We start from the raw sequence: 12,525 nt of genomic DNA, 5'->3' as shown, positions 1-12,525 counted from the left end.
TGCGTCATGTTTAAAGACATGGCCATTAATGGTTTGCTCAATGGAGTACGATTCAAGTAAAGCCTATTGAGGAAATCACACCAGCTGACTAAAGAGGGAGCTCTTGCCTTTGGTTAGGATCCCTGCAGGAAGCAGTCAGACAGGACGTCCTGAGGGAGGCAGAGCCCCCCCCAACACAGCCTCCTCTTGGTAGGCTTCTCGGGCCCCTGCGACAGTCAGTCCACGTGGCCCACAGACCCAGAAGCATCAAGCCAAGCAAGGTCGGGGATTATGTAAATCAGCAGAATTAAAAAGGCCCCGGCCTGGAGTTGGACACAGAATGGGGCATCTTCTATGCCCAAAAGGCTCACCCTTGCACAGGAACAAACTCATGCAGGACGCTGTGGTCCCTGAGAAAGTCAGGAACTCCTGCCATGCAGTTTATATAGAGAGATATACACATTGAATACAATATAGACAACGAGCAATAAATAAAGTGTATATAAAGTAATGTATGTAAAATAATATGAAAGTACATTAAATCAGATTTGGAAGCTTTAGTTGAAATAAATTTGAAATAAATGAAATTTTAGGCAATGTTTTCCTTCCCTCCAGCTCTTCCTTTTTTAAATGTTGTTTGTTGACATATAATAGTTGCACATATTTGGGGAGTACCTTCCTTCTTTTGTTACATACATTCAATCATTTAGCAGGCAACATTACAAGCCCTGCCCTCCGTCAGGTGTTAGCTCCTTGTATGGGTTTGCCCAGGCTGCCAAAACAATGTACCACAAACTATGTGGCTTAAACAACAGGAATTGATTGTATCACAGTTCTCAAGGCCAGAAGCTTGAGAGCAAAGCATCAGCAGGGCTCATTTCTCCAGAGGGCTGTGAGGGAGAATGTCCAGTGCCTCTCTCCCAGCTTCTGGGAACTTGCAGGGTGATCTTCGGTGCTTCTTGGTTGGCAGAAGCATCATCGACCCCTGCCTCATCTTCACATGGCATTCTGTCTGTGTATGTCTTTTTTGTTTGTTTGTTTGTTTGTTTGAGACGGAATGCCTCATTCTGTTACCCAGGCTGGAATGCAGTGGCACAGTCTTGGCTCTCTGCGACCTTTGCGTCCCAGTTCCAGCGATTCAGCCTCCCTCCTGCCTCAGCCTTCTGTGTGGCTGGGATTACAGGCATGCACCACCGCACCTGGCTAATTTTTGTATTCTTGTTAGTAGAGATGGTGTTTCATCATATTGGCCAGGCTGGTCTCAAACTCCTGACCTCAAGTAATCCACCCATCTTGGCCTCCCAAACTGCTGGGATTACAGGCATGTGTGCGTGTCTGTCTCCATGTCCACGCTTTCCCTTTTAACAAGGACACCAGTCGTCGTGGATTGAGGCCCATCCAAATGATGTCATTTTAAGTTAATCACCTAAAAATAAAGACCCTATTCCCAAATAAGGTCACATTCTTAGGAATAGGAGATTAAGATTCCAATATTTCCTTTTTTGAGAGGATGCAATTCAGCTCATAAAGCTCCCCAAGGAAAGAGACTCCTGGCTCTGTCTTCTCTGTGCCGCAGTGCCAATGCTGTTGGAGGCTCTCAGTGACCTCAGGCAGCTCACACAAATGAAGGGAGAAAAACTCTGGGAGCATGTGCATATTCTTTTGACAAATGTGACTGTGTATTTGCCTCAGAAACACTGAGGAGAGGAAGTAGAGCACAAGGGTTAAGAGAAAGCCTCTGAAGCCAGAGTACCTAGACTTGAATTCTGACTCACTGTGCAACCTTAGCCAGGTTACTAAACCCCTCTGAGCCTCAAGTTCTGGATATAATAGTGGATGATAATAGCACCTACCCCAAGAAAATGTTATCAGAATTAAGCTATTAATATATGTGAAGCACCCGGAACCATTCCTGGTACATAGTAAGGGGTGTAACAATGTTCAAACATGGGAGTAAAGACAGCATGAGATTGGCATAAGGGCAGCCCCACAGATCAATGGAACAGAATGGAGTCCAGAAAACGAAAAGTTGCTAAAGTAATTCAATGAGGAAAGGATAGTCTTTTCAACAAATAGTGCCATAAGAAGTAGATATCCACATGGAAAAATGTGAATGGCAACTCTTACTACACCATACAAAAAAGTAACTCAAAATGGATCATGTATCTAAACATAAAAGCTAAATTCTAAAACTTCTAGAAGCAAAGAAGAAAGTTTTGCAACATTGGGATAGGAAAGATACAGAATCACAAACCATTTTTCGAATAGTACACTGGATTTCATCAAAATTAAAAACTGTGACTACGTAAAAGGTGTTGTTAAGGAGATAAAAAGGTAAGTCACAGACATGGAGAACATACCTATAAAATACATTTGAGAGGGAACGTGAATTCAGAATACATAAAGAACTCTTAAAACTCAATAATAAGACCAACTACCCACTTGAAAATGAGCAAAATATCTGAATACATGCTTTACCCAAGAAGATATCGAAAACATCAAAAAGGACATGAAAAGATGCTCAACACTGTTAGTCATCAGGGAAATTAAAACTAAAACCCACAGTGAGATGCCATTGTTCACCAAAAGGGTGACAAAAATTTAAGTGGTTGATATAATACCACATGTTGCCAAGGATGTGGAATAACCGGAAGGCTCACCCACCGCTGGTGGGAATGTAAAATGGTACAACCCCTTCAGAGAACATTTTAGCAGCTCCTTATGAAGGTTTTACCCATCCAACCCAGTCATTCCACTCATAGGTATTTACCCAAGAGAAATCAACACACATGTCTACATGGAGACTCATATACCAATCAATACTCATAATGACTTTATTTCTCAGAGCCAAAAACTAGAAACAGCTACTGGGTCAACAGGTGAATGGAGAAACAAATTTTGGTATACCCATGCAATGGAATACTGATCAGCAATACAAAAGAACTGTTGATATGTACAACAAGAGGCCGGGCGCGGTGGCTCACGCCTGTAATCCCAGCACTTTGGGAGGCCGAGGCAGGCGGATCACGAGGTCAGGAGATAGAGACCATCCCGGCTAACACGGTGAAACCCCGTCACCGCTAAAAATACAAAAAATTAGCCGAGCGAGGTGGCGGATGCCTGTAGTCCCAGCTACTAGGGAGGCTGAGGCAGGAAAATGGCGTGAACCCAGGAGGCGGAACTTGCAGTGAGCCGAGATCATGCCACTGCACCCCAGCCTGGGTGATAGAGCGAGACTCTGTCTCAAAAAAAAAAAAAAAAAAATGTACAACAAGAAGAATGAATCTCGGAAACACTGCAATAAACAACATGAAATGCTAGAAATGATAAATCCTTGTGCTGGAAAGCAGATCGGAGGTTGCCTGGGGTTGGGGGAAGGGACACAAGATAATTTTGGGATGTGATGGAAACGTTCAATATCTTAATTGTAGTTGTTGTTATAAGGTATATAAATTTGTCAAAACATACCAGACTGTGCAATTCAAATGGGTACATTATACTGAATGAAAACTACACCTTTATAAAATTACTTCTTAAAATCCTAACCAGAACGAAAGGTTCCCATTATTATTTCACCAGAGATCCCAGACCTGTGGGGAAGGGCACTGGGTGCTGGGTGAATGGGGGCTGAGTTGATGGGTGACCTCATGGCTCTGGAGTCCCCAGAGGGGTTTCCTGGGAACATTAGGATTCTGACACTCGTCCCCAGCTGACATTAGTAACCTTCAGTCTGCTGTTCGTCTGAGTTAATGTCTTCACTCATGATTTTAATGTCAAGTGGAAATACCATGTTCGCTCTAATCCCTTCTGACAGGCTGCACTTTAACTGGACTTAAAGGAGGGAGGGAGGAAGAACAGAGCCGGCAGACTGATTCTCGGGTGGGAGGGTTGTTTTTATCCCTTCTTTCTCTTTCAAAGCTGTTTCCCTGGTATGTTCCTGGACCATCTTTAAAGATCATTTCCAAATCAGGGAGAATGTGTTCAGCTTTTCATTGGCTCAAGTTACTGGTTCATCCAGAGACTTTAGGGAAACAAAACAAAGAGCCACATGTCCCTCAGCCCACCCCTTCCAAAGCATCTGAACGTCAGCATCATGGTGTAAGAAAATGGTTCTCAACTGACTTTTGTAAGCACACTTTCTGACTCTGAAATTGTGGGTAGTGCACTTGAAACTCTTTTTTAAAAAATTCAAAATACTGAAGTCAGTAACCATGTATGTTAATTTCAGTACAACAGTGTAACACATGCTGATCTTAGTGTAACAATATAACACATATTAATCTCATTACAACAATGTAACATGTGCTGATCTCAGTATGACAATGTAACACATGCTGGTGGCAGTATAATATCTCCCAGCAACTGTGATGCTCTTTCATGGCACATTCTGTTGTCATTTCAGCACCAGGTCACTGGATACTCTAATCCAATTCCCCTAAGAAGCTTAGGAGACAAAGTTCCTGCGTATTCCAGTTATGAACAGCCTTCATTTTCAGCAACAGCTTAACTTTGGGCTCTGTCCTGTTAGCCACAAGAAAAGCTGTGACATCTTTAGATTGTACCAAAATCATATTTTACACAGTTATGAAAAATTGCCAGTATGAGTATCGGAAATCTTTGGTGATTAGGAAAGAATAAAGACATAATACAGGGGATGGACAGAGATTTGCATCCGCATACTTCAGCTAAATCCACTTTTTCGTGTTTTTAAGTCAAAAATCTCCATAGAAAATCAGGAAAACTGACAGACAAATAAAATAATAATCACATACTCCCCCAACCAGAGTTAGCCATTATAAACTATTTCTGCATATGTTTTTCCAGGGTGTATTAGCTTAACATAATTGTAATTTATATTATATAACTACATGTTTTAGTATGTACAGATTTATGTCCTACTCTTTTCGCCTAAGATTGTACCCTGAGAATTTTTCTATACCATTTTACAATTCTTTAAATTATGTTAATTTCTACATATTTATCATCTAAATATTCCAGTATTTATTTAACTAATTGTTGGTGGATTTCTAGATTATTTCTATTTCCTCAGTAGTATAAATAACACACCAACGAAGGTCCTTGTCCATGAGTCTTTGACCAAACATCTATTTCCTCAGGATCAATGCCCAGAAGGTGCGTGACTGAGTCCAAGGGTGTGGACATTTGCAGCCGCCCCTTGGTTTAAAACAGCATCAGGCCGGGCGCGGTGGCTCAAGCCTGTAATCCCAGCACTTTGGGAGGCCGAGACGGGCGGATCATGAGGTCGGGAGATCGAGACCATCCTGGCTAACACGGTGAAACCCCATCTCTACTAAAAAATACAAAAAATTAGCCGGGCGAGGTGGCAGGCGCCTGTAGTCCCAGCTACTCGGGAGGCTGAGGCAGGAGAATGGCGAACCCGGGAGGCGGAGCTTGCAGTGAGCTGAGATCCGGCCACTGCACTCCAGCCTGGGGGACAGAGTGAGACTCCGTCTCAAAAAAAAAACCAAAAAAAAAAAAACAAAAAAACAGCATCTATCCCTCTTCCTCCTCTCTGAATAGTTAGCCCCAGATGACTTTTGATAAATTCCATAGTCACTCTTGGCCTCTGATCCTGGGCCCAGATCACTGAGCATGCCATGCCGAGATTGACATGTGTTGCACTGAGATTAATGTGTATTGCATTGTTACACTGAAATTGGTATGAGTTACACAGAGATCAGCATAATCTCTCTGGGCCCACAATTTCATAATCTCTCTAAGCCCCTGATATCTCTAGGCTCTTTCTCCCATCACCTTTGCAGGGGGGTCCTACCTGGCACTGGGACCCAGCTCCCTTGCTCATGTTGCATTGGCCCTGGCACGACAGCCCCATCAGTGTCTCCGCTTTGATGAGACCCAGCTCGTGAGGTCCTAGGAGGAAGGGATGCTTTAAATGCAGGCCTCTCTCCCTCCTTCCCTCAATCCCTCCCCCGCTCTCTGTTTCTCAGAAGCTACTGGTCTTTGCTTCTCCCCATGACTCTCGCTGGGCCTGACTTCCCTCCCCACTTCCCACCAAGTGAAGTTACTGTCCCTCAGCGTTCTCGAACCTCACTGTCCTCCTCTGCAAATGAGAATCATTCTGCCTGCTTTATCAAGACAGACCTTTACTCCCTCGGAAACACTTAGTCCACACCTGTCAGATACTCTTCTAGGCTCTGGGGAAGCAAAGATGAAGGCACCTGGCCTTCAAGTGAAGAAAGAGAATCAGAGAGCCAGGAATGCAGAGGACCAGAAAAGCCATCAGTGCTCTTGTTTGGGTCCAGGAGCTGGACATCCAGGTGGGACACTGGGCTGTCACCAAGTGGTGGCATTGTCTATTTCTAGTTTAATGTCAAGAATATTTAATGTATCAACAACCAGAAAAGATTTTGTAGATCATCCCAGCTTTGCCACTTACCAGCCACGTGACCCTGGACAAGTTTCCAAAGCCTCTGTGCCTCTGTTTTTTTACCTGTAAAATGGAGCAAATAATAGAACATACTCAAGGTTGTCAGGATTAAATAAGTTGCTGGATGCCAAGTGCTTAATACGGTGCTTGGCACATAGTAGGTGCTCAGTAAATGATCATTAGCTATCGATATCTAGACTAACTCCATTATCATCAGAAAAGATGAGAAATTAAGACATGGAAGGGTTAATTAACTTGTTCAAGGCCACATAGCCGGCTACAGGTAGGAGTTGGGACCAGACCCCCAGGGCACTCCTTAGTTAAAATGAATGATATATTTTCTGCCATTTATTGGCAACCTCTTTTGTTCATGCATCTATTTCAGGCACTGTGAGTTCTTTCCCTTTATCTCACAGCTACCCTGCAAAGACGGTATTATCATTCTCATTTTCCAGGTGGGGAAACTGAGACTTGGACAAGCCGAGTAACCTGTCCTGGGTGCAAAGAAGGCTAAGTGGCAGAGCCAGGACTTGAGCTCAGGTCGCCCGTCTTCAGGCTTATGTGTCCCTGGATGCCACCTGTGCTCTGTTCCACTGGGCCAGGTTTCCAGGACGCCAAGTTTAGAGGCTTGAGTCTGCCCTTCTTCCCTGGGCAACAGGAGAAAGGCGTTTCTGACTAGAAATGCCTTTTTGAGACATGTAGTCATCAGCCAGGCACGTTTTCCTCCCAGGCGTCTGCCTTTCTGGGTCAGCACCCTCCGGTCTCTTCAACGTTCATGCCTAGGGGACCAAAAGGTCCGTGGCCCCAGGCAGCACCACATGGCCGAGTTGCTCAGCTGACCCACAGGGCTGTGCCCTTCGCACAGGCAGCTGTCACTCACCCCTCAGTGCTGGCCGGCTCTGCCAAGCAGAACAACCGTCCATTGTCTAGATGGCTTTTCACCTGCTTCCCTCTAAGGAGCAGGGTATGAGGAAAGAGGAAGAGGTAGGGGGTGCTGGGGTCCCTGCAGCTGGACTCCATTGTGGAGAAACCCTGAGGCTTTGGGGCAGGATTGCAACTGTTCATCTCAGTGCTGTGACCTTCGCACCGTCACCTGAAGCTGGCAGGCAGGAGGCATGTGTGCTCTGGCTTCATGGCCCTCAGCAGTGTCACTGCTTCCCCTTGCCCAAGACAAATGACTGTCATGATGGGGACCTGCCAGCCTCAAAACCTTTGCTCCCACTAATCCCTCTGCCTGACAAGCTCTCCACATCTCTGCCTGCTACTGCCTCCTCCAGGAAGCCTCACCTAATTGCCTCATTGAGAAAATCCATGCATTTTTATTCAAATACCCTGGGCTCAATTTCTGGCCCTCTCTCACCTGCTTGCTCTGCGGTGTCTGCTGTTGTCTCACCCCTCTGACCCTCAGTGTTCTCTTTTTGTGAAATGGGGCATGAGAGGAGGATACCTCACATAATGTGAGTACCTAATGTCTCTTTTTTAACCCACACTTCCACAGCAGACACTCCTGTTGAGGGATATTTCGATTCTTCTGTCACAGATAAAGGCCCTGGGGCCTTGGGAAATGAAGTCACATGCCAACGTTCATACATCTGGAAAGTAGTAAAGCCAGAATATAAACCCAGGTTTTTCTGTCTGTGACATTCAGCTACGATTACTCTTCCAGTCATTGGCAGTTGAGGAGCTGTTTCTGACCAAGTGGACAGGGGGCGCAGGGGGCACAGGAGCCAGCCAGATGGAGGTCAGTGACCGTCCTAGGCTGAGGGAAGCTGACTTGGAGGACACAGCTTTAGGGACTTCCTCAGGGACTCCCCACCTCACATCCCACAATGAAATTGACTCCGCCAGACACAGGCAGACTGGAAAACGACATGGGCTTCTCTGTCTACTCCCACCCCTGTGCGCTGCTGTGGGTGCCTACCCCTACGAAACCCACAACATGGAGACACAGAGGAATCGCCTTCCATGCAGGCTGGCTCTGAAGGGAGAGAAGGCCTCTGCTGACCATATCCATCCAGTTCCTTCTCCCAAACTCCCGATTGGAGGAGTCCACCCCAGCAAGGAAGGTTAGGAGGAACGTGCTCGCATTTAACACTGTAGGTGCTCAAGAATTGTGACTTTCTCTCCCTCACTTTTTCCTTTCTCATAAAGGGCGTTGCTTCAGGGCTGTGGCTGTGAAGAAGGTGACCCAGCTGTCTCAGGATCAAAGCCGGTTTTTAATGATGATGCCATTGCCAGTTCCTAGTGCCACATTGTGGTTACAAATGGAATAATAGGTCTCTCTCTCTTTTACCCTGGACTAGGGCTTGGTCACTGAGCACCTGGGACGGAGACCCCTCCTCATTGGTGGCTTTGGGCTCATGGCCCTCTTCTTTGGGACCCTCACCATCACGCTGACCCTGCAGGTGAGATGATGTGCTTGTCACATTTGAGGGAGATAAGCATGGAGCTGGCTTCTGGCTTCATCATTTTGGGGCCTGTGATTTGTGGGTTCATACTTCTACCAGCAGTGCTTGTGATAAAGCTCTCCCCGGGGGCAGCTCATCTCTGGAGCTGCTCAGGGTCTCAGTGAAGAGGGTTTGGTGAGGGGTCCTTGGACTGGGACATGAGAGACCTGACTTCTGGTCCTGTCACTTCTGCTGATGAGCTGTGTGATCTTGGGCAAGACACTTTCCCTCTCTGAGCCTCAGTTCACCCATCTATGGAATAGAAGAGCTTCCACTAGACAACCCTAAGATGCCCCTTCCAGCTGTCACCTCCCAGCATGAATGCCAAGTGCTGCATATCAGCCATTTCCCCAGTGGTCACAATTTTATAGACAGTGGCTCTGGAGCCAGACAGCCTGTGTGGATCTTGGCTTTTCCTTACTGGTAATGAAACTTTAGCAAGTCAGCTCCTCTCCAGGCCTCATCTCTAAAATGGAACAGTCAGTCGTCCCTTCATCCAGGGGTGTTGTGGGATGAAATGAGAAAATGCACGGAAAGCACTTGGAACAAGCACTCAGTGGACGTCCATGTAGGTGGAGGGGTGACGAAAAACTTCATCCTTACAACATCGGTGTTTTTTTCTTTTATGGAGATAAAGAAACTGAGGGATAAATATAAATAAATAAGTTTCCGAAGGTTACACCACCAGAAGGTGGCAAGCTGGGATTAGATCCCCGGATATTGGGCTTCTGTCCCCTGCATGGCTCAGGGCAGCCTGCATTAATTGAACACTGCCTCAGTATCTCCAACTCATCTTGGTGCCATGGGAAGCATGAAGCAAGGTTGCAGCAATTGATCAATCTTTGCATTTTTCAAAAATGCATCTGGAAATTGATAGGTGCACGTTTTGATCACCTGTCAAATGTCTTAGTGGCCCAAATGTTTCTAGAAAAAGGCACTGTTAGCATGGTAGTGTCTGATGGGTGCCCTTCGAAGAGGTGGGGCTGGCGAGCACACTGACTGGCAGGAGGTGGAAGCATTGCCTTCAAGGACAGTGTACTAGCAGGTGCAGTTCCTTCCTGACAGCCAGGCCCAAGCTGTCCCAAGCCTGGCATCTTTCCAGTCCTCTGAAGTTCTCAGGAAGCTAGTTGGGTGATGCTCTGGGCCATGGTCTTCCTGAAACTTGTGTCAGAAGTTTAAAAGGAAGGCCTGAAGCCCACGAACCCCATCTAAGCCTCACTTCACAAAGTTTCAGAGCTGTTCCTGGCTTGGCCACCCTTGTCTCCCCCAGTGCCCCACACCCTGCCCCCGGCAGCTCCTCAAGGGGCCTGGCAGTTTCCTCTTCTAGGGCTCTTCCGTGCTTGGCTAGCTTCTCCTTGCTTTCTGGACTCAGGAAGCCTTGGACACTCCTGGACACCTCTTCCTGCAGGAAGCCTCCCCTTGCTTCCAAGTCTGGGTGAGGCGCCCTCTCCTGTGTTCCCATAAGCCCCAAGGGGGAACCCTGTGAGATCACTTGTCACGGACCATTGACTTTCACTGTTGACGCGTCTCTCTCTCCCAGTAGACAGTGAGTGAGATGTGTAGGGCCATGCCTGAACCGTATCTGCATTTCCACCTCCCATCCCAGTGCATGGCACTCAGGGGCAGCTGAGATCAATCAGTTGAATGAGTGAGTGAGTGACTTGGTACAGAAGCAAGTCATACAGTTTACGAGAGTCCACGAAGCTCCTCTCAACCCTTAGAGCTAATGGATTTGGACAGAGAACAAAGGGAAGTAAGGAGTTCCCCATTCCTCTGCCCTCTGTACCCGTCATCCTCTACTCCAGACTATTTGCAGTTCATCCCCACACTGTGCTCTCTCAGGCTTCTGTGCCCTTGTGTGTGCTGAACCCCCTCCTGGAACCTCTTTCCTTTCCTTTCCCACTGGGCTGACTCTGGCTCAACCTACAGAGGTGAGCTCAGGCTCTTCCCTTCCCTTCGAGTCAGGTGTCCTCTCCTGGGGAAGCCCTAGCACCCCCACACACTCAGAACCAGTGACACTGTGTTCTAATGCTCAGCCGTCCAGTCTGCTAGAGCAGGAGCAATCCCAAAACATCCTTTTGCAACCAGCACCAAGCCACCCACCCCCCAGATGAGTGACAGCTTCTCCAGACACATTCCATGAAATGAGTTAACTCATCTCACACCTTGCAAGACGGCAGGGGTACAAATACGGTTCTTTATATAATGATACCAGAACTAAGGTAACTTTTTAAAAACAAAATATGGAAGTCTTTAAAATGTATATGAGGAAATATATATATGTATATATGTGTGTATATATATATACATACATACATACATATACACTTTAAGTTCTAGGGTACATGTGCAGAACATGCAGGTTTGTTACACAGGTATACACGTGCCATGGTGGTTTGCTGCACCCATCAACCCATCATCTACATTAGATATTTCTCCTAATGCTATCCCTGTCCCAGTCTCTGACCCCCCAACAGGCCCCGGCGTGTGATGTTCCCCTCCCTGTGTCCATGTATCGTCATTGTTCAACTCCTACTTATGAGTGAGACATGCAGTGTTTGGTTTTCTGTTCTTGTGTCAGTTTGCTGAAAATGATGAACTTTTATAAATGAGATTAAGCTGTGAAAATTGCTCATATTGTCTGCTGCCAACTAAGCACTCAATCAATGTGAGTTATTGATTTATTTACCACTTCCTGTATGCCAGGACTGTGTCAAACTCATCACAGGCTTCATCTGATTTCATCATGGCTATAAAATAAGCAGATGGAATGACTGAAGGGTTGTCATTGTTCCCATGTTATAGATGCTGAAGCTGGGGCTTGGGGACATCCAGTGACCTGTCCAAGGTCGCACAGATGGGTGGAGGAGGAGCTGATGTGGGAACTCAGGTCCTCTGGACACACCATCACCTCCTCACCTGACCACTCCCTGTTTTCTCCCAGGACCATGGACCCTGGGTCCCCTACCTGAGTATCATGGGCGTTCTGGCCATCATCGCCTCTTTCTGCAGTGGGCCAGGTAAGGCGCCCCTCCCTCCTCACTGCCCCGCCCAGGGTCTCATGGCATCACCAAGCTGGGGAGCTCTCCTCATACAGATGGGGCATCTAGAGCCCAGAAGAAGCAAAGCCTGACTGGGGATGTGTGTCTGCTGCCTTCCTTTGGGCCCGATTGAAATGTAGCTGACTGTCTGCAGTCTACCCCACAGAAGGTGAAAACGGGCTCACCTGAAGATGAGTGGGAGATAATATCCTACCGCACAGCAAGAGCAGTTCACACGCGGGAGGGCTTGGAGCCAGAGGCGACACTGGTTTGTGATGAATCAAAGACAGCCAAGTCACACAGTCTGTGTGCCTAAGCAGTTACGGTCTAGGGTGAAAGATGTGGCAATAATCATGGCCATGTCTAAGACATATTAATCATTGATTTTGTGTTATACTTGGCTAAGAACTTGACCTGTGTAAGCTCACTTAAGGCTCAGGACAGTTCCAAAGAAGACAGAGATGGAAGGTGACTTGCATGAGTGAGTAGGTAGAGTGGCCTGACTGCCAGGCCCAGGCTCCCACCAACAGCTTACATGGTACCTGCGTGAGTGTGCAACTGGAGTATCCCGGTCTCAGTTTACCCAGGACTCATTTCTAGCCCTGCTATTTCCTAGCCATGGGTCAGTAGGAGAGACTTCTTATCTTTG

General features: G+C 46.8%; 1 protein-coding gene across 1 annotated transcript in view; it reads left to right on the top strand.

The window, feature by feature from the left end:
* LOC105507090 (solute carrier family 2, facilitated glucose transporter member 9-like) overlaps positions 1–12,525 on the top strand; it is an 83,876-nt gene that overhangs the window by 50,735 nt on the left and 20,616 nt on the right. The window contains exons 4-5 of the mRNA XM_011935454.1: positions 8,692–8,793; positions 11,780–11,860. Coding sequence (XP_011790844.1) covers positions 8,692–8,793; positions 11,780–11,860 — 183 coding nt within the window. The remainder of the gene's footprint in view (positions 1–8,691; positions 8,794–11,779; positions 11,861–12,525) is intronic.

Source organism: Colobus angolensis, unplaced genomic scaffold (assembly GCF_000951035.1).
Source record: "Colobus angolensis palliatus isolate OR3802 unplaced genomic scaffold, Cang.pa_1.0 Scaffold143, whole genome shotgun sequence".
NCBI lineage: Eukaryota > Metazoa > Chordata > Mammalia > Primates > Cercopithecidae > Colobus > Colobus angolensis.
The sequence above is the reverse complement of the archived record's forward strand: the minus strand, read 5'-3'. Positions and strand labels throughout refer to the sequence as shown.